This window comes from Stigmatopora argus, chromosome 7, assembly GCF_051989625.1.
Source record: "Stigmatopora argus isolate UIUO_Sarg chromosome 7, RoL_Sarg_1.0, whole genome shotgun sequence".
Lineage (NCBI taxonomy): Eukaryota > Metazoa > Chordata > Actinopteri > Syngnathiformes > Syngnathidae > Stigmatopora > Stigmatopora argus.
This window is the reverse complement of record NC_135393.1, coordinates 8,307,609-8,330,303: the sequence shown is the minus strand read 5'-3', so window position 1 is coordinate 8,330,303 and position 22,695 is coordinate 8,307,609. Positions and strand designations below refer to the sequence as shown.

Sequence of the window (22,695 nt, the reverse complement as noted above, 5' to 3'; positions counted from 1 at the left end):
ACTGTTTTATTGCATCAAGGCCAGAAAAAATCACGACTATTCTACGTCATCTTCAAAACGGACATTGATTTGGGAGGAAAAAAACCCTCGTGGAGCGCGTTAAGTAAGCCAAGTAAGCAACCATCAAAAGAGCTGCACATGACTCCCGAGCCATAGATTCCCTTCACCTGCTGCAGGACCTGCAGAACTGATTGTTAAGGCCTCCAGGTAGATTTCTGACCCTGGCAACAAATAATGGCTGAAATGTGATTGGTTAAATGCTTAAATATGAAAACACACATCTGGAAGCAGCACAACCAGGGGGAAAGCAATGAAAGGAAGCTGACAGACAATTTGGAATGATTTAAAAAGTATTCATGGACAAAAAATAATTAACATCAGTCTGTGATTCAGATACTTTTTCGGCCAGCAGAGGAAGCCTTGCAGGCCCTGACGGTCCACCGCTGGTTTATAGTGGTTTGAACTCAGCATGTAGCGAAGCTTTCTCCTCTGTCCTTGCCCTGGAACACACCCGTTGTCCCAGCACGGTCTTCCCTAGTGAGTCAATCTGCGTAAATATCAAAGGCGAGCAGATTGTTTAATAACAGCCTCGAGAATGGATTTATCACTCTCACAAAACAAGTTAGTTACACATTTTCTGCAGGAATCTGTTTTCAGTGCGTTGAGATATACGTTTTTGAAGGAAACACTCATCTCATCTCATTTTCTGAACCGCTTCATCCTCATTAGGCTCATGGGGGGTGCTGGAGCCTATCCCAGCTGACTCCAGGCCAGAGGCAGGAGATACCGTGAATAGGGCAATATAGTGTCCAATTAGCCTACTATGCCTGTTTTTTGGAATGTGGGAGGAAAGCGGAGTAGCCAGAGGACACCCACGCAGGCCCGGGGAGAACATGCAAACTCCACACAGGTGGACGTGACCTGGATTTGAACCCAGGACCCCAGACCTGTTAACCATTCGCACCACCGGACCACCTGAAGGAAGGGCTGTCATTCAAAATGTTTCTTGATTGATCTTGCGAGCAAAGATTTACTGGGAGTGAATGCAACTCACTTGTTTAAAATGTGGATGAAAAATGCATTGATGATTATGTTAGTAGAAAACTAGTTAGTACTAACTGTCTGTGGTACTGTTAAAATGGTTTTTTTTAGGGTGTTGATATTTTACACACTTAGGTCATCACTTCTTCATAATTTTGTGGGAACACACCCATGCTATTTTTGGTGCATTTTTCTTTTTTAATTAAAAAAAAAACCACGACATATAGGAGTGGAAAATACAAGTTAAAGATGTAGTTCAGGAAAGCCGTATTTGATGAAGCATTTATCAGATGTTTTAGATCAGACAGAAATATATAATTGCTTACTAAATTTCTCAGGACTGTTTTGGCAAAAGAAGAAATAGGAATCTACATAGACTGAAAGAAAATGTAATATTTTTTTATTTTTTATTTTTTTTGCTTTTGACTGGTGAGCAAGAATTCTCACCTCAAAACACTAAAGAACAAACATCAATTTGATAAATTGGGAATAATTCTTGAATGAACACAGTTCCTGTCATTTAATGTCTATCTTTAAACTTGTACTTTGGGTTAGTCGTGTTTCATTGTACCACTTCATTATACATCTTTGATAACCAAAATCATGGTCATTTACTTTTACGCCTATGTGCATTTTCTGCAGTAAACATAGTCAAGTGAAAACTTTGGACTAGGATAAAAAGGCAAATTTCAATAATACATCTTTCGGAGATTCAAGGGAGACTTATATGTCAATTGGGAGAAAATCAGCAAAACAACTGGCAGATTTTTAAAAGATCCTCACTTGCAAAAGACATGCCGCTCCGACACGGCTGCTTTCTTTCACCCTGTCATAAAAGTGCTTCGGATGTACGCCAAAGATGCAGGAAGTAGACAAAAACAGAAGTCCTGTTTCACAAAACTGAGGTTTTTAATAAGAACTAACAGAAAAGCCCTACAAACTCAGGACTTAGCAAAAATAATCAATAAAGAAACAAACCTTACAGGGATATAACATACACACATTGACAGGGAGACGAGCTGACCAAACAGAGTGAACAATCCAACATTTTATAAATAGATGCACAAGGGATGATTATCAATCAAACACATGATCACATAAGGAACGGAAGCGTAAAGGGACACACATTACACACACACCACCAAACTCCCAAACAAAACATGACACAGCCCAATCAATTCAAAGAGTTTTTCGCCAATATAACTTGAGTCTTATCCCATTCCATTCTTCTTTCCCAGTGCGTTGTTGCGCTGCTCTTTGTGCGTGGCCATTCACTGATGTCTATTGTGTCGACGGCAGCTGCAGCTGCAGAAGAAATGCTTTCACACAAGCCTTTCAGCCTGCAACAGCAATTGTGGGCCTTGTACCATAGGGAAGATTGCATTTAACCCTTCATAGGCCAATTATTTTACTCATTGTCTGGGGGAGGGGGTCCTCCCTCCAGGTTAAAATGGACTGGACATCTATTACCGTCAATGGATCACTTTAAACATCCTTGAAGAGGGTTCGATCCCAGGTGGGTCCTCACTGTCTGGAGTTTGCATGGTCTCTCTGGTTTTATGTGGGTTTTCTCTGGGTACTCTGGTTTCCTCCCACATCACAAAAACATGCAGGGTAGGATGGTTGAGCACTCTAAATTGCCCCTAGGTGTGAGCGTGGGTGTAAATAGTTGTTTGTCTCCTTGTGCCCTGCGATTGGCTGGCCACCGATTCAAGATGTCCCCTGCTTGGTGCAGCTGGGAAAGACTCCAGCACCCCCCGCGACCCTAATTCAGAAAATGAATGAATGAATGAATAGTGTGCACTTAGTTTACCGCATCTCTGAAATATATGAAAAACTCATTCGTTTTAAAAGTAGTTGAATAATTAATACATTTTTCAATTTAAATGAAGGGAAACAAACTAAATTGAGCAATTTACAGCTATTTTAATGTACATATTCCATAGTGTATAGCAGTGGTACTGACACAAAATGGCCGACAAGTGATAACGGCTGCCCTGCTTAGCTCACAGATCGCATTACACATCTAACAATATGTATGAATTAATTTCGATAATCACAACCCCACACAGCTGAACAATAGAACGTCAATTAAGCCCCATGAGATCTCGCGATAACGTTTAATTTGACGTCACGACTTGTTTGCATAAACAGCGCTCCTATCCGCTGATTGGTCCTTGCGGGGGGATTTAATTTGCATATTCCCTTTCTGGTCAGCACGCTTGTCCACTTCTCCACTCCCCAGTTGAGGCCATCCCCGCTCGTCTTCCCCCACTTCCCGCCCCGGCTGCATCCTTTATAAACCAAACAATCTCTCTTCCATCAACTTTCTTGTTTTTTTTCTTCTTCACGATCCGCCGGCTGATAGGTAAGAGCAATTAATCACCCCGTGCCGTTTGCTCTCCTCTGAATATCCTCCATGTTGGTCAATTAAAGCTTAAACAACCAGGGCGGCTACGACTTAAGCCGCTTTTGCTGGAGTTGGTCGGGGGAAATGCTTGTATTCAACGGCGCTTCTCCGGCTGGGTGTGATGATGGACACGCTAGCGTGTCACCGTCCGTCGTGGGGCGGTGTTCCTCTTGTCTTTTGGCCGCGCCTCGAGCCTTATTTTCGGCATTGCCCTCGGTCCTCTCGCTCGGCAGGTGCTAGTCATTGGGCGTGTTGCATTATTTATCGTAAACGCGTTAGCAAAACAAACGGCAGCGTCCATCCATCCACGCTACCAGAAAGGAGGCTCAAATAACATTTACGCCACTAATGCAGTGCGATTCTCTCGAATGATGTTGACGGTGGCTGCAGTTGACGCTTTGGACGTCCAATTTATTTGAGGTGGCAGGAATAAGAGCGAATTGGCTACTGCACGTTTGCTTCTAACCTTCCACTTTAAATGGATTGGACGTCTACTATTGCTAAATTCAGTTCGATTCAAGCAGAGGAATGAGCACAGCAACGGGTTTGGACGTCTCTCATCGTCAATGGCAGTCAATTAGTTAGTTTTAATACAAACGCCAAACATGGCAATGAGCATAGTCACTATGCACACTATTGGTGTGCATAAGATTGAGTGGTAGAAGTCAAATTCCCAAATTACTATCCTTGTTTATCTACAGATGTTCTTCATCACCATCAAATCGAGGCTATAAACATTGCAAATGGTGTATTTTAAGCTTTCTCGAGTCGACCGTTAATTTAATATATAATTGACTATACCTTAATAAAGTCAACAAATCAGGTTTATTACTTATCAAGTTGTCAGTCATTTTTTGCACTTGCAGATACACTTGCATCCTCTTTGTTGACCCACTTCCAGAAAATGTCACTTTATACAGTAAATGCTGATTTAAATTCCATGACATTTGGTGGCAACTATCAATTTTCTTGATTATTTGTTGATTTTTCTTTTTCTTTTATGTTTTTAATCAAATGAGTTGGCTAAGGGGGAAAGAATGTAGGATTTCCATCACTGTGTTTCGAGCATTGGATAATAGCCAATTGACCTTGATGAAGGGCTTTCTTATTGTTTTAGGATGAGACCCCTGAAGATGTTATGGTTTGTGGTTTTAATGATCCAAGAATTTTGAATGAATAAATACAGGTGAGAAGTCTGTAGTATAGATGCACAGCACCCCTGAATGTCAACAATTACTGCTGTCAAGAGGTGCAAGTCAACTAGTCACGTACTCTTTGAAAAGCTTTCTTTTTTCCATAGATTCCCCTTTTGACAAAGTTTCAACTTTTCGCCTAAACGCCTGTGCATCCTCTCGTCATGAATTCTCATTGTTAACCTGTGTGTTATTTTTAGTAGTCAAGACACGCAGTAAGTGAAAAGACCAGAGTTTTATTGTTGTCCTAAAATTTAACTTGTGTGTTGGGACTGGTGTTGTATCTTTTTTTTTCCCTTGGTGGATCAAACAAATTACACAAAACCCCTTAACACATCAGACTTGTGAATTATTAGGGCTCTCGTTATTCAATATTTTTCCAATCAATTGGTCTGTGCATTCTTTTTTTTTTTTTCAAAAAGTTTAGAATTGTTTGAAATGTTTCAGCAACAGTAGTCTTGCAAAGATTTTTTTTTTTAAAAGCCCCTGAAAAGGGCTCCCATCTCACGGCTTGGATCTAGTCAGTCTTTTCAGTGCAGGAAGATTCTCTCACAATAAACAATCTGTAAATACTTTTTTCATCACGAGAGTCTTGAAAATGTTTTAAAAACCTGGAAAAGAGATACCCTGTGTAGCAAATTTCAGCCTTAAACTCATTTCCATCATATTAACCTCCAAAAAACCTTATAAATTTTAAGTTTGCTAAGTCAAGGTGCCTTGGCACCCAGCTTTTAGGCTTGTGTTCATTAATCATTTAAAGGTATCTCTGGAACAAATTTGAGCCAAAATAGAATCAGATCATTGTGGATCTACTTGAGTTCCAATGGTGTCCTGGGAAAGTTTACTATTTTCAGGTGTAATGTCATTTTATACAACCATATTTGGAAGGCTATCACCAAAACAATATGTATGAAAACTTGATATTGATTCTAAACTGTTACGTTTGCCATGTAGATGTTAATTAATTCAGATGTTCATATCAGGGCATATACTAGCCATGTGACAAAGTACAGGAGGTCTTTACAAAGAAATAAGAAAATAAGACACTGACAATTTTAACTTGATTGTTGTGTGAAGTGGCATGAAAACAAGGAGAGAAATAAAAGCTGTTTTCTGCAGAACTTAACAACCCAGGAACTGATTCCAGTGTGTATTCTGCCACATAAAACACTCCCATTTATCTGCTGTGTATGAAAAAACAAAGGAAACACCTGCAAGCAGTTAAGAACAATGCAGTATTATAAATTGTATGATTCAACCAGTCTTCCTTTTAGCCAAAGAAAATTCAATTCCTCTGTTCGATAGATATGCTTCATCTGTTTAACATTCATCATTCCGCTCAGTGTGTCTGTCCCAAGCACAACTTAGTGCGACCAAACAAGCCTTCAGTGCTGCGTTTCTAGCTAGCACTTCACTGCCCGTTAGGATTTAGTATTGAAAGCTTTTTTTTAAGGCTTTCACTTTCACTACAGTCTGGCACAGTGCTCTTTGATTATTGGAAATCAGCAGCACTTAGTGTATGGGCTCTTTGGGGTATCTCGATCTCCCTTCTAAAGGCATGTGTACTTTTGAACACAGTGCAAATATGCAGTGGTAGTACTTTGCTTGTGTATTCAGTGACGGTATCATGGGCGCGGCAGACTGAGATTGGCCTCGGATCACCCTGGTAAGTCAGGGGATTGGTAATTGATCAGACCCTCGGGCATGCCAACCTCTTATTGACTCTGCGTGTATGTGACCAGCTGGCGAGCCCTTTGTTTGTTGGGACTGTCTGAATCCTTTACGCAAATGCTTATCGGGATCAGGTTGCAGGTGTGAACAGTGAAATTCATTTTTCTATGTGGCCAGTCTTTTGTTTAGTTCATGGTCTCTGTCCATTCAGTATCAATATGACTGCTCGACCCAACTCGTTGTTGACCACTATGAGAATTGGTGCCCCTCAAAGAATATCATTAATGCAACTTCCCCCATACAGGAATGGCTCAAGAAGCTGATTTTGATCTGATGGTGGAATTTTGCACAAATTAGGCCGATATGTTGGTGTGCATCTGCTTTAACCAGATTCGATTGACATTTTCATCAGTGATTGCCAAGAAATAAGCATATGACCGACTATTCTCAACTGCATGTTAATTTTTCCGTGAGGCTGGTAATTGGTTTGTAAAGTTGGTCTCTTCCACAACAAATCTCGTGCATTTTTTTTTCTCTTTATGTGCTCCAAAGTTGTAAGTAGAAAGGGTTTCATTAGTCTGTTTTATCTTCACAGGCCCACAGGAATATTTTTCCCAATCTACCAGCCCATACCGTTGTGTTTTCCTTCTTCACATGTAGAAAGGGGCTTTATGATCAAAGTTATTGTAAAATCCACCGCTGGTTGCAGATCTAAAATTAGGATGCTCTTTGTAACGTTTTTAGGACTGCTGTTCTAGGCCATGTATAGATTTTAGGTTTATCCATCCTTTTTGTGTTTTTTAGGGGTTTTATTTTGAGGGGGGAATTGAACAGTGCCTGTCCCGCTGCACCAGTTAATCTAGTGAAAAAGCCCACCCCCACTTTTCTTTCAGTGCCACGCCTCAGAGTGTTAGATGGTCTAGAGACAAAAGGCTGCCCCTTCCCCCTTCTTATTATCTCAATGTTGGTCAAGTACACCACAAATAGTGCTTAATTTATTTTTGTAACGTAAGTTCATAATGATCTCTTCTTCCTGTTGCTCATAAAACGTTCTAGTTGACGCCAGTCAACAGACGGCCTGTTTTCCTGACAGCAGGATGTGTACTGCTGCCAAGTTCAAAATAGATTGTAACCCAGATCCCTGCCGTCGATCAGAATAGTGCAGTCAATAGCCGCAAACCCCCTTTTTTTGGTTTCCTGTCCCTCCAAGGCTAACTGGCTTACTCCATTGAACTTTCCACCTGCTCTAAATGGCCTTATTTAGTGTCTAATCACTTGGCGCTTAAGTTAAGAAACCTGCGTGAAATTGATGGCAAGAATTTCGCCATTGGACGTTAAATACTGATAGGCCACTAGTTCAAATGAATTGGATGTTTATTGCCATCTATGACCGTGAAGCATGAGCACGCACTGTCAACGCTCCTTGATATTTTGATGCTTCTTGTCAGGGGAGATGGAACATGTGGAATACTGGACCGTCCTGCTTGGTGGGAACTAGTTACTTTTTATCCGGTTTGTCCAGATTGATCTGGTTGCTCATGTTGTGCGGGTCCAGTGGCGTTTTACTTCCTCCACCAAGATTTGGTTGAACAGTTGGTCTTGGTTTTGACCACACCCAAGTTGAACAAAGAGTATGGTTAATTATTAACCAGAGGTTGATATGATTGAATATTTCCAAGACCTACACAGGTTGCATTATTTCAACACAAAATCTTCTAGTATTGTCTTAATTGTATGGAGGACTTAGTTTGTCAAGCATAATATCCTTTTTTCCCCAGCTTTAATAATTTACCATATTTGCTGAAATATAAGTTGCACTTATTTCATAGAATGGCCAGGCCTGCAACTAATACTTAAGTCTGACTTACAATTTTTCTCATCTCTGACCAATGAAAGCCTGTTTTTTTAGGCTTTAGTAACTGTTATACTAACAGGTGCCTATTGAGCCTGTTGTTCTCCATTTAACTATTTTTAGTATGTTTGTTTTTTTGTGGTAACTGTTACACTAACGGGTTCTTATTTAGCCAGTTGTTCGCCATTTAACTTTTTAGTATGTTAGTTTTTTAATAAAATATTGCCCTCCCTAAAATGTGACTTGTTTTCCAGGGTAACTTTTCTATACTTTTTTTTTTCTTCTAAATTGAGCATTATTTGGCTGGTGTAACTTAGTAGTCTGAAAAATAAAATTTGTGTACTCTAAAGCCAACTAGTGCTCATGAGACTAAATTATATCCAACTATTGATCGACTGGTCGTGTTGCCTTCAGGAATAACTTGAACACTATAATCATTCAGTTGTTAGGATGTGCTGTCCTTTAACAGCTTTTGCAAATGAGCCACATGAGTACACATTTGACTAGCACAAGTAAATAAGGCGCCTTTAGCTGGCAGTAAATATTGTTTAATTTCACAGGATAGTTGTGTGCTTGTTATGGAAAGGTTTCTTACAAGACAATAATGTTGACTGACTGGACAAAGGAATGCATTTTCAATTTTTCTTTTTCTCCTTGAAATTTCCTTCCAGGAATTGCATAGTTTAGCCGGTATGTGCTCAATGTCTCCTGGCAGTATGTCAACAGTTGTTGGTATCCCAGAAAGTTGTGTGTGCTCAGCCTCACTCTAAATACTTAAAAAAGGGGGTTGCCTTTTTAGGTGAGTGCAGCTGTAGAGTTGTTACATAGACAACCATCCTTCATTATATTTTTAGTGGTATGTGTGCATGACCGAGCTACCAGGACTTAGAAGTTAATGATCTACCTGCCAGTGTAGCATATATGATCAGACTGAATGCATTCTGTCAATGTTTGATATGGCTGTGCCTGCTTTAAACCTGCCAGACACGCGACCACACCTCAATTGATTTTTTTAAAAGTAGTATAGTGAATGTTTTTTTTGTAATCTAAATTCCATTACCTTCATCTCATTTTCTGAACCGCTTTATCCTCATCATTTGGAATGTGGGAGGGAACCGGAGTACCCGGAGGAAACCCATGCAGGCCGGGGGAGAAAATGCAAACTCCACACAGATAGACATGACCTGGATTTGAACCCAGAACTCAGAGCTGTGAGGCCGACGCGCTAACCACTCGCCCCACCGAGCCGCCATATCATTTTACAATGGGAAATAATATAAAGTTGAATGCAAATAATAACGGTAGACCCTGCTTAGATATTCAACATTTTTCATGGGAAATGAGTATTCTTGTGTTGTGGTGGGATATTGTAATGGACAGTTGTGGCTTTCTGTTATTATGCATGGTGTCATTCATCACATTTTTCAAATCGGATTTCGCCTATTTTTAGATAGGCATGTTTACCTGTAGAATGGGTCATTGTGGCCTCCCTCTGACACCAACTACCAGCTGTCACTCAGGCGGCGTGAGGAACTCGCTAGGTCTGGAATGTGAAGGGGTGGGGCTTGACATCCCGCCATTTAAACTGTCACTTTCTCCTAGTAATCATTTTGGAGCTCATGCGGTCTTTATAAAGAGGCAAATGACTGAGTTCAGTGCAATTTCATTAGAAGTTTAGGCTTGGCTGGCCCAGTAATTTCTAGTCACCACACTTTTTATCAGCAATGTGAATGAAATCTGCAGATAAAAATCTCTCTCTCCACTCCCCTCTGCAGTCTGTGTAATGCATTCCAAAAGACCGGCTACGCTGCAACACTGCAAAATCTCTCAAGCTGTATTAGACGCAGTATTAAAAGTGACCTATTTTGTCATGCATCACTCAAAATGTCTGGGAAAGCGCTATATAACAGTGACATCGGTAGACAACCAGCGATGCAATTAAAACCGCTCGAGGCAAAATTGCCTTGAATCCGCTGTAAGATTTAGTGACACACTGCCGATCGAAGAAATGAGATGTAAATATTAACGAGGTCAGCGAGTTCCTTGTCTAGACAAACGGCAAATACTTAACAAAGGCATGGTGGCATTTGAAAGACAAGCCTATCGCTCATCACTTTAGTGGGAAAGCATTGTTGTTACCTTGGCTATGAAAGCAAGGAGAAAGCTGTTTCATGGTTGTTAAATATAAAGCTAGTACTGTGATGAGGGACTTTCATGATTGTGGAATTTTATAAAAATTAATAAAATAGGAATTTGCACTATTTGAGTGTTTAGATAACTCTAATTTTAAGGAATTGACTTGGGGAATTCCTAAATTGAGGTTATTGGCTTTTTTATTTTTTTTTTAACCCAAACATATCAGCATGGTGAATGAGTGGTTAGCATGTCCGCCTTACAATTCTGAGATCCAGGGTTCAATCCAAGATCAGTTCTGGCCTTCCATTGTGGAGTTTGCAGGTCCTCCCTGTCCTGGTGTGGGTTTTCTACGGGGCCTCCGGTTTCCTCCCTCATCCCAAAATTCAGATTGACTCTGAAGTCAAAAAGCCATTATTGGGACATGCCTATTTATCTAGTAGCAGATGAAACCTTGGCCATTTTCTAATATTTTAGAAGTTTTTTTTTTGTACCTCAGGGGGAAAAAAAAGTTGACTAAAGACTGTCATTTAGGGGTAATTTTCTCTTGTTGCTAAATAAGCAACCAACATCCTCTCAAAAAATTATTTTAATCATTGCAATAAGGTCGAATTGACATTTTGGACCTGTTAAAGATAAGGTTGATTTGATCACATTTGTTTTTTTCTGTTCCAACCCTTCCGTCTCCAAATGTTAGTGTCTTTCCAGCAGCAGGGGTTTACATTGCCCAAGCGCCCCATATGTTTAATGACCAAATAGAGGATTAAAAATACCATATTTGTAAGTCATTGTGTCAATAGTGAGCCAAAAGGTGCTAAAGTAAAGTCATTGGCATTAATTTGAAATGGTGCAGTGACTCAACAAATCCCAAGTGAAGGATCGTCACTACACAATCGTGAGAAAGCGCAGTCGTGTGCGCGTGAATAGGATTTTAATGATCTGGTTCACTCCTTCCTGCGTGCTGCATCACATCGTGTCAGCTTGTCCAGAAGGAGGTCATCAACGGGGAATGTGATTCATCCCGGGCTAGGCTAAGTCCCTGGCATTAGTCGTTGGCTCATCGTGCCGTTTGAACATGTGCTCTCTTTTTTCCCCTGTCTGGTTTATTTGAGGCATACTGCGGCTCTTTAACTTATTGGTTCACAATGACGCCGATTGACATTCACTTCATTTTAACTGGGACTGAATTATCTTTTTTTTACAGTGCCATTGATGGCAATATTTGCATAAACTAGCCCAAGAGAAATATTTCTACTGACCGTCTTTGAAAACCAGACATCAATCTTACCTATTTTTAGTATTCTTGTTTCAGTTAATGTGCAAGATCCAGTAGCTATAATCCATGAGCATTGTTATAGTGCCTCCAATGATGTGTTGTATATCACGATCCTAACTATGGGTCAACAGCTTGACAATGACAGAGATATGCAACCAGTTTAGAGAAGCTATTTATTGGCATCTTTCATAAGTCACTTCCTGTTTTTTTTCCCCAGAGTCTCATAAAATTCCCCAGAGGCCCCTTACTATAAATGGTCTATGCTTCCATGAGATGTTGTTGTGTCAAAGGTGGCTCACTGAGATGAATTCTCCTTTTTGTCCACAGAAACCCAACGTGAGGGGTGGCCCCCTTGAATTAGGCAAGAAACGGCATCAACCTCTTTGAGGAATGAAACCGGATGGGGTTAGCATGGATAACCCAGAGCTCACGGAAGTGGCGGCAACTGCCGAGTTTTCGGTGTCACAGGACAATGCGATAGAGCCAACCCCATCTCCGACGGGTCCAACAGAAAATGAAGTTTCATCTGATAATGCGCCAAAGACCAACGGGGATGCGGAGCCCCAAGTCAACTTACACGCTTTCCCCTCCAAAAAGCAGGTTGCCTTTAAGACCCAGGCTTCCCCAAGACCCAAGACCCATCCACATGCTGCTCGCACACAACACCCTTTGAATCATGCCCAGTTTTCTACAAACAATACAAACTCGGGCAATAAAAAGCCAGTAAAACTCATTTTAGCGGCGCCTGCCACCAAAAATACAGTGGCTGTTGCGCCCTTCTCCCAAATCCAGACCGTAGTGGGTGAAAAGCGCCCTGTGGGAAGTGGAGCATCGGGGACGACGTCGAGCGCTTCTGCGACTGCAAGAAATGGTTCCAGGACCACAACTGGAAACGGTCAGTAAGAGGTCATCCACTGAGATTGACATTTACTGTATTTTTCAGAGTATCAATCGCTTTTTTTTCATAGTTTGGCTGGGCCTGCGACATGTCATATTTTTTCTGATCTTATGTTGTTTTTTAAGGCTATAGTTATCAAAAAAATAATGTTACACCTACAGCTGCCTATTTTCATCTGTTCTTCCCTCTTTTACAATTTCTTTAACAAATAATGTTTGTTCTTAGTTTCTGATCAATTAAAGAAAACGACCTCCAGTGTAACCAATATATTTTTCCCCTTTCATTGTGCATTTTTTTTGGGCTAGTATGACTTATATTCTGAAAAATTGGTAGTTATTTTAAAAACTTGGTATGTGGTGTCAAACATCTCACTAGTTTGGGAATATTATTGGAAAAATTCAACTTTGCATTTAAATTTCAACAACTGCAGGCAGACCAGGGACATCTACTGGTATGAAACCAAGCGCTTCTGTTGCTGCCAGAGTGGGCAGTGGTGTCGTTCCAAGGACTGGGAAACCAAGCGCTTCTGTTGCTGCCAGAGTGGACAGCGGTGTCGTTCCAAAGACTGGGAAACCAAGCACTTCTGTTGCTGCCAGAGTGGACAGCGGTGTTGTTCCAAAGACTGGGAAGTCAAGCACTTCTACAGTTACTAGAGTCGGCAGTGGTGCTGTTCCAAAGAACAGGTATTGTATGCCAGGCTTTCTATTTAAAGCAATCTTATGTTGATTAAAAGTCAAATTACATTAACCCTGTATTTTTGGGAATCACAATTAAAATAATATCAGATTTAGTTTCTGTTTAAATCATTGAACTTTTTAAATTATAAAAACTAATGTTTATTAAAAATGTGGGATTCAGTTGGCAGTATTGTGTAAAAGCTGCTTAACCTACTTCTGTAAAGCTCTGCAGAGGGCTTGACAAAAGTGAGAATCTGGTGAATCCTGCTTTGAAACTACTCATGAGGACTTATTTTTTCTGCAAATGGTTTTCTCCTAAAGATTTTTATAGTATGGAAATGTTCAGAAACCTACCCCTTTTTTCCTTAATTTTTTTAATTTTTATTTCGTTTTTCAATATCCAGGTCGACCACAGCCAACTCGGCATCTCAGGCAGCATCTGCACCCAGGCCTGGTAAAGCCGTTGGATCCAGTAGTGCAGCGGCTGTTTCCTCAGGATCTCGATCAGCACCTGCAACATCTAGGCCGGGTAACAACTGTCCATCCAAGCTGATGAGCAATGCGACTAGCAAAACTGCTGCGTCTAGGATTACCACTGTCCCCTCTACTGGCAGGAGTAGAGCAACACAGCCTCTCCTGGCTGCTGCTACTGCAAAGACTGGTATGAACTTTCACTTGTTCTAACAGTGCTGCTCAAAATGACTAGTGAATGCAGGGTTGTCCAAACTATTCCACAAAGGGCCGCAGTAGGTGCAGGTTTTCATTCTAACCCATCAAGAGGACACTTTTTCACCAATCTGATGTCCTACAAGTCCATTTTTTTTAAATAGGGGTGACCCTACTTTGCGGTTTTTGGATTATCGCTGCCATCTCTGGTCCACATTAACCGTGATATTTGAGGGATTACTTTACATGTTTTTAATTGTTCTTATTCACCACCTGCACTCACAAAGTAACAAATACCTATCTAGTGGTTATAATCTACAATACAATGTGAAATTAGTGTACGCAGTTCTTGCCTTTGAGACAGACGGTAGCAGCTCACGGGAGAAGAGACTTGACACATTCGGTTCACTACACTTTTCTGATACTACTTAACTTTTAACATAAATGCACTATGCCTACTATACACACTTACAAATGGATGCAACTTGTGCTATAACCGAGGCAAACATGTTAATGTATTCCGCCGTGACTTACGAGTTGGAACCATCCCCGCGCCATGCCAGGGCAAAAAATTTGCTCGGAATTTTCCTCGTATCTCAAATTTGGGAAACTCTTATGTCAAGGTATTACTGTAACTATTTTGGGGACTAATGAAATGACTTTCCCATACATGTTGAAAATTGTTTATTGTTATTGACCAACATTTTTATGCCTTATTTTTTCACCAGATGTTAATCGGCCACCTTCTGCTGCACTTTCAAAAAGGCCAGCTGTGCCATCAGTTGCCACTAAACCCCCAGCCAGCGGAAAGACAACTAAACCCCCAGCCAGCGGAAAGGCCACTTCCTCCAAATGGGACGCCAACTTCCAAAAAGTGAATCCCACTGTGTCACAAACTAAACAACCTAGATCTGTTCCCACAAAGTCTTCGAGTGGGGTGTCTTTAAAACCTTCAGCTGCTCAAAAATCACCCCTGAAAAGAACCCCATCTGCTTCTCCAGCTAATAAATCCACGAATGGCAACCGAGCGAAACCCACTCAGGCAATATCTCCCATTTCTTTTGTCAAAAACACAAAAGCCCCCAACTGCGGACCCTCTGTCAAGGACCAGAGCGATGCTGTGGCAACACCAATGGTAGGAGTTGCTGAGCCTCTAGAGATGATAGCCCAAGAACCCACTAGTGCCCCCATAGTAGCGGAGGTGGGCATGCCCCAAATCTCTACAGAGGACTTTCCACTAGCTACTCCCGCTCCTTCACTTAGCCCAGAAATGCCTCCACCTAACGAAACTGGCAAAAATGGTTCAGTGTCGCCACAGGTGTCAGGCACTTCAAAGCTTCCAACACCCAAAGTGCCCTCTCCGCCAGAGATTTTGAGCCAGTCTTTTGATGTGTCTTCACACCAAACACTTTCCCTTTCTAAAGCCATACCAGCCACTTCCAAGTCGGTGGTCACACAGGTCGTTCCGCCCAGCGGTCTCAATGATGAGGAAGAAGAAGAGGAAAGGGAAGGAAGCCAGCTGGTCTCAGTCTCTGAAATGAGCGGGACTACACAAGCCACCGAGGAGTCCCGGCCCGGGTCCGCCGGACAGGCCAGCGGCTCCGCTTGGAGGGCCGGCGGCGCCTTCCTTTCTGAGCTGGACTCGTTTAGCGGGAGTCAGCAAGGGGCATCAGAGTTGAGTGCTCCCGGCGTCCTGGAGGGTACCGAGAGCATGGATGATCTTGGAGAGGGCAGTCTCAAAGGAGCCACGGACATGGAAGGAGCCTCCGCGGGCTCGCCAGATTTCGAAAAGCTTCCCGATATACCCGTTAACGAATACGAGGAGGATGACGATGATGAAGACAAGGTGTGTGACATGGACATGGGCTCCGAAAAGACTGACGAGCTTCTGAGACAAAGGTACGACAACGCTGTGGATGACGACGACGAGGATGTGGAGATGGCGAGCGAAGGGGTGACCGAGAGTGGTCTGGAGAGCTACGGGAACGCAGACGAGGACGACTTCCCCGAGGACGAGAGGGTGGACAACTTGAACAGGTTGGCTCATCTTCCCCCGCCTCCTCAGCTCCCGTCGGCCCCAGGTGCTCAGTGGGACCGACCCAACCCGTTTGCGGAATCTCGGGAAGAGAGTGTTCATTTGCAGACGCTCCCTGGACCCGTCCCCCACTTCGGGCAGGTCGAAGCTGCAGAGAGCCCATCGCTAGACCCCAGGCAAAGCGAATCAGAGATTCCGTTAAAGGCTCCTGCTCAGGTCTTGCTTGAAATGAGCCCTGACGTTCATGTTCAAGAAAACCAAGCTCTCCCTCTGCCTTTCACTCATGAATCTCAAATGGTCCCCGATTCGTGTACTGCAGCACCACAGCCAACTCCAGGTGCGACTTCATTTCTCGTATGCAGCGAGAGCGTAACGCCAGAGGGACTTTGCAATAGCGACCAGGAAGGCGCACCCCAAATTCAACAAGCCCTTGTGACCTCGCCTCAACCTGACGCAGGTGTACACGTGTCGGGGGATAACCCGGAGATTAAAGCACCCACCATGGCGGCAGATGAGCTTCTAAGAGGCGTGGTAAACGCTCTCGCTTCCAACCCGTCGTCATCCTCGGGAACTGAGGACGAAGCCAGCGACACGGAGGGCGAAGCACTGCTGGAAGACTCTTTGGAGACTACCATGGTTGAGAAGCACAATATGACTGTCGAGGTGCAGTCCCCCACGCAGCGTTGCCTCTCGACTGTCGAAGAGGTGGAAGAGTTGGACAGCATTGGCCAATCCATCCATGATGCTACTCCGCCTTCGGTCACTTCGCTTGCATCCTCCGGCTTGGATTCTGCAACGACGGCCTCCAACGCACAATCCACAGACCATGGCTGCGTCAAGAGCCCGGGGATCTTCTCTCTCGAGGAACTTCAAGAAGAGTCCATGGAGCTCTGGGATTCAGCCCGAGCTGGCCTCACAGAGCAACAATATATCAACTGTGGTAAAGGGGGCGTCGATTCCGCTGAGGAAGCTCGAGGGTCAGAGCAAGCGCAGACCCCAGACGTTTTGAACTCTGCGGCGGAAAAGCCAGAAGACGTCCACCCGGCGTACTATTCGACCATCTGCGAAAAGACGGACAACTCTTTTTCAGGTAACTCCTAGTTATCTATCTGTCTCTATTCTCGTCATGTGTTTACCTTGAAAATTCTCAGCATTGCTGCTGGCTCCAAAAAGGGATTTAAAAACAAAATATACAGCATTCCTCTCTATACAAAATCCACAGAATATAGCTGAATTCTTATGTGCAATAGCTATTTCTATGTACTTGTTAGAAATGCAGCAGCCTAAACTGGCGTGTCTGTGGTGACGTACTCAAAGTTTGAGGTGGATTGAATTTTCTCAGAATATGCATTTGAATTATGCTATACGTTTTTCTTTCTTTTTGCGGGCGTTAGTGGGCTTCTTGTCTTGTAGTACAGGAATCCTACCATATCTCACATTTGTCTGTCTTGTATTTTAACCTGTTTGAGAAATAAAATATTGATACCCCTTTAAATATCCTTATTGTACCTTTGCTGGAAGTTGAGTACAGCAATGATCGTTTTGTGAATAAAAATAGCACTTTACAAACAGTGAGGCGAATTGGGCGCCGGGTTATTAGCCACCTTTTGAGGACGAGCGCGTTAAACTGGGGAATTAATATACTTTTGTTTAGTACATTTATTGATAGTACATCCTGATCACCCTTAGTGTCATCATGGTAAATGACTAGTTTAACTACTCGTATCAACATGAAATAAACTATATTTTAGACTAAAAAAAGTCAAGGCATTTGCAAATAACTGGTTATATATAAGTACATGGCTGTTTTTCAGCAAATATGGGGCTGTGTGAGGCCCAATTGAGTTTGTTTTGTTTTTTGTTTTGTTTTTTGTTCGTATAAATATTTTGGTGTTGCTGTGTTTACGAAGATAAATACATTTACTCCATGTATTGTCTGTTCTGACACTTGGTGGTGAATTTTAAGATTTGACTCGACATTTTTGACCTCGTAACTTAGCGCGTGGTATTTTCTTTGCCGTTATTCGCATTTGTTTGTCTTGTCCTCAAACGGCAGTCATTTGATTTGTTGACATGGATCGATATGTTGATACATATATGCGTTCATACTGTAGAGGTGGCAAATATATGTTCGATTTAATTTTTATCCACATGAATGAACCTAGTTCTGATTAAAATAAATAAAATATGGAATTGGACGTTCATTCATACTGCAGTCTGTGTTGCTTATGGGCAAAAAAAATTGGAATTTACTTTGTCTGAATGTAGCCTTACGGTTTAAAAAAATTGTAAAGTAGGTGGATTCTTGCAGCAAGAACAATAGTCTATCATTCTGGGATTAGCTGGCAATGAATTTAGATTACACCATTTGTACTGGGATAGGCTCCAGCACCCCCACAAACCTCATGAGGGTACATGGTACTGATAATGGAGTAGTTTTGAACATTACATTTCTCGTCTTTGTAGTGTCTTCAATTTGAATATATTTTTTGGGGTGAATTATATAGATTTGTCTTGATGTCCCAATTTCTTTGCGAGTGTTATGAGGTAATTGGTTGGCAGTCGTTGTTGCTGTTCCTTCAACAACAAAGTAATCCAAGTGCATACAGAAGTTTGATCTTGGTATGACGTACAAGCTGTAAAATTTGAAATTTTGTTGCCCCAAAAATCAATTGATTTCCTGAGTTTACCAAGAGTAGACTACCCACTGGATTCCACATCCTCAACGGATCCACTCCGATCAACAATGACGTTGGTTAACGTTTAACTGTTTGGTCCACAAGACGACTGCTGACTGTGCTGCAGCTTTTAAGTCGTCTCTACTCTAGGTGTGTTGCCGTCCAGACTTGGATGTTTATTTTTTAAAGAACAAACAACTTTTTTTTTAATGCACCTTGTTTCAACTCGGCATGTCACAGTAATATACTGATGATTTCCATCTCATCTCTGTTCAAGTTTGCTACTAAATAGCTTGGCTCTAAGACTATGGAATTCAGTGACTTTTTAAGCATGATAATTCTTTTTGTTTTTATTTATTTTGTTTTGTTGAGTCCACCTTGGGTATCTGAGTGGCAGGGTTGGGAATAGATGTACGTAGGCAGTCCAGGTGACTATCAAACTGTTCTATTGAGTTTAAAGCCAAGCTATTGTTTCCTGGCAATGCGGTTTCAAGTACACTATTGCATGAAAAGCTTCTGCATGTCTTAATTTAAATTCACGGGCACTATCATCTGGTTCGTATACAGAAGGTTGGCTGCATTATTCTTGTTTACAGTTAAACCCCACTTTTTCTGGATTGAGGGAAAACGGTTTGCAAATTTTTTGTTTTATTCTCTTGGCAAAATTTACCACCCCCTGATTTTCTGGCCCGTTTTCACAATTTAACTCACAACCTTTTTAAAACTAAAATACCATTTCTGTCCACGTTGCGAGTACTTTTTGGTGAGAATTATTTTTGAGTTTGGTTCAATTGGCTGTTTTACTCTTGCACTGCTTCAAAAAAAAAATAAAAATAAATACAAGAATCACTGTTCTTTTTTGACATTGGTCCGCTCACTGTAATCTTTCCCCCCCATACACATAGAGTTCACCACGCCACCTCATCGCTGGCGCCACGGGGACCCTCAGGCCACGATGCCCCGTCTGACATGCGCCGACCTGCCACCCCGGAAGTCCGGGCAGCAGGCCCTCAGCCCCCAGTTGCGGCGGCTGGAGCAGCACCAGAGGCAGCTGATGGAGATGCAGCAGCGGCGAGAGCAGCAAAGCAGACCCCTGGAAGGGGCGGAGCAGGAGAGGAAGCGAACAGAAGAGGAGGAACAGAAGAGGAAGAAAGACGAGGCAGAGGAGGAGATCAAGAGAAATGAGCGGGAGATGCGGAATGAGGTGGAGGAGGTGGGTGAAAAAGACAAACTGCTCCGTGAGGGAGTCGCGACTGCCACCAAGGAGGGCGAAAGAGAGGCTGAGAAAGGTGAAATTGCTCATGTTGAGGGCAGAACGGTTGCGGTGGAGATGTCAACGGAAGAGGCGCTGAAGAGGCACGAGCTGGAGTTGCAGCTCCAGCAGCAACAGGCTGAGCTGAAGCAAAGGCAGCAGATCATGCAGTGGCAACAAGAATTGGAGGATCAGCAGCACTCCCCCAGTCCAACAATGGTCCCCTCGCCCTCGTCGGGCCTGTGTACCATCTACGAAGCGTTGGAGAACAGCGACGAAGAGCTAGACGGCCTGGATCGAGACTGTTGCGAAAGGAGGCCTAAGCCAGGGTTCAAAGACGGCGACAAAACGCCCAGCAACGGGGACCACTCGTCCGCTGAGCTCCCAGCAGCCCCCTTGGACTTGGACTGGGGTGCCAAGGTGGCTATGGTGCAGCAGCTCATCAATCAGACCTTGCTGCTCAACGGAGATGGCTGTTCCTCGCTGCTGCTTCTTCCGGGGGGTACGGGAGGCACCCTGAGCCCGCTGGAGAGCAGCCTCTGGCCCAACCTCCTGCCTCCCATCAGCCCTCCCTCGGCCACCGTCACTTCTGTGAGCAGCTTCTCCCCGGAGGCCGTCGGGAGCTCCCCCCAGGGGGAGTGGACTGTGGTGGAGTTGGAGACTCATCACTAGTAAGTATAGTCCTTTCGCACTGAGCTGGCACCGGTGCTCTTTTCTATGGTGCTCATCCAAGGTGACTTTCGGTGGGCGAAGGAAAGGTAATTGAGTGTTTTTATTGGTATCCAAGTTACAGTCTCTAGTCAGAATGAAGTTATAGTCTTGTGTAAAATGTAAATAGTACATTGATTTGCAAGCTTTTTTCAAGTTTTATTCAACTAAATACACTGGAAAGCTATACAGTGTACAGTCTTCCCTCGAATATCATGGCATCAACTTTGGCAGATTCACTTCCTCGTGGATTTTTTTCCTGAGGGAAATTCCTAAAAACCTTGATGGTCTTGACATATAGAAGTAGTATTTAATATACACTTGTACTTGTAATTGTACTTGTATTTCTGTATAGTCGCTAAAACATGTACAGTAATCCCTCTTATTGCGAATTCACTACTTTGCGACGTTTTCCCCGCTATCAATTTTTTAAAAAACATTTTTTATAAAGCTCATAAAAATGTGAAAATCCATGCTGAAACTTGTATGTGGAAGCCACTCTTGCTACTAGGACTTGGCACTAAAGGAAAATTTTGTTTTTTATTTTAATGTTCATAATGTCAAAATCAACGCTGTAACTCGTATCCGGAAGCCACTCTTTCTACTAGGACTCAGCACTGAAGGAGTATGTGCAAATAGAAGAACAAGCATTGAAACTAGTGGACTTTTTAGTTTTTCGAGTGAGAAAGGTCTGTTCTGCAAAACATGCAGCAAAGCTGAAGTTGTGAGCGAGTTTTCTGATGGAAAAATAAGGACTAAGTGAGCCAGACTACCTCAAGGAAAAAATAAGGTAAGTCAGATTTGTGCTATTTATTAAGCTGTTTTATGTATGGATATTAGTAATCAAATATTATGGCTATATTTATGGGTAGTAAAAATACACCTGGTCATACTGGTGTGTGTGCCCATAGCAAACACTTCTGATGTTGCTCACACTGGTCTTCAGTGTGCTCAGGTAGGTTGCCTGTATGACCAGATATATGAAAAATTAGAGAGAACATTGAATGGGGGTGAACCTACTTCACGGTTTTTCGTTTATCGCGGCTACTTCTGGCCTACATTAACTGCGATATTTGAGGGATTACTGTATATACGCATTGGCTCCCATTTACAGTGTACCTATACTACCGTTTTGCCAAACGAGTTTAATAGGGGACTCGGTTACTATCAGGCCTTGCTGCTATATGCAGATTCATCCAAATTTTTAATCTTTTGATATTACGGAACATAGATGGTAAGGGTTTGGACTGTAAACTGCATTTATTTGTTGATCTCTCGTAGTAGTTCAAACATATTTGCCAACAAATCTTGCCTTCTAGCGATGTTCATTCTAGTTGACCTGTGTAATGTTCTTTTCTTTATTACTCATTGGCATCCATTGATGGTCAACAAAAAAGCTTTGGTGGGTTAAAATTAGTAGTTTTTACATTGACCACACAGGACTTGGATATATTGCCCATCACAACACTTAAAATAAATAAAAAATCAATTACGCTAGGCCATGTAAATGCATTCAATTAAAAAATAATAACTTGGTTACTCTCCCCTGGGTTGACAGAAAATCTTTAGCATGTTATGTAGAAGGAGGTACTGACTCCAGCTCAGTGTGAAATGTGTATGGCAAGAAACCATGAACTTGGTGCTGTAGTTTCGAACTTTGATCGGATCAGCAGAAACACAAACGGGTCCATATATATATAAAACTGGCCACCACTTGCACTATTTCCCCATATGAGACTTATTTTGAAATTATTCTTCCAAAGGTTGTGATGTTCAATTTGTGACTGACAACTGTTAGGAAGGGTCATCTTGCATGAGTCTGTAGAAAGGCAAAAATGACAAATATTGGATCTTGTGACATGTACCTCATGTTGTGGATGTTGAATGTAGGTAAATATAAAATGTGATTGTTGTCTTGTATCAGATGAACTGTTGATTTGGTTAAATAAGAAAAAAAAGATCCTTTTTATGCCAAAAATCTGAGCCATACATGTAGGAAATTCACATTCTATTATGTTGTAGTGATTAGACTAAGTAAATACACTGGAATTGACTGTGAATTACTGTATTTTCATGGATGGAAATGAAAAGTTCATTTATTTTCTGAACTGCTTACCCTCACAAGTGTTGTGTGGGGTGCTGGAGCCTATCTCAGCTAACAAAGGGGACCAGTTGGGGGACACCCTCAATTGGTGGTCAGCCAAT

At 42.3% G+C, this 22,695-nt stretch overlaps 1 protein-coding gene across 2 annotated transcripts; it reads left to right on the top strand.

The window, feature by feature from the left end:
- Nucleotides 1-3,219: 3,219 nt before the first annotated feature.
- On the top strand, nucleotides 3,220-21,223 carry prr36a (proline rich 36a). 2 transcript variants are annotated; one of them, XM_077605475.1, is made up of 7 exons: nucleotides 3,220-3,409; nucleotides 11,904-12,471; nucleotides 12,905-13,157; nucleotides 13,556-13,812; nucleotides 14,546-16,942; nucleotides 19,436-20,453; nucleotides 21,099-21,223. In XM_077605475.1, coding segments are annotated over exons 2-7 (4,431 nt in total). In that variant the 5' UTR covers nucleotides 3,220-3,409; nucleotides 11,904-11,966; the 3' UTR covers nucleotides 21,100-21,223. The 2 variants fall into 2 exon arrangements, with proteins under 2 accessions (XP_077461601.1, XP_077461602.1); XM_077605476.1 differs by lacking the exon at nucleotides 21,099-21,223 and adding an exon at nucleotides 20,516-20,677.
- The last annotated feature ends 1,472 nt before the right edge of the window (nucleotides 21,224-22,695 follow it).

Excerpts from the sequence above, each read along its gene's own strand:
- prr36a (XM_077605475.1), top strand. The coding sequence starts at position 11,967 with ATGAAACCGGATGGGGTTAGCATGGATAACCCAGAGCTCACGGAAGTG. Across the intron at positions 13,813-14,545 it reads TGCTGCTACTGCAAAGACTG|ATGTTAATCGGCCACCTTCT; the intron begins GTATGAACTTTC and ends TTTTTTCACCAG. Across the intron at positions 16,943-19,435 it reads GACGGACAACTCTTTTTCAG|AGTTCACCACGCCACCTCAT; the intron begins GTAACTCCTAGT and ends CCATACACATAG.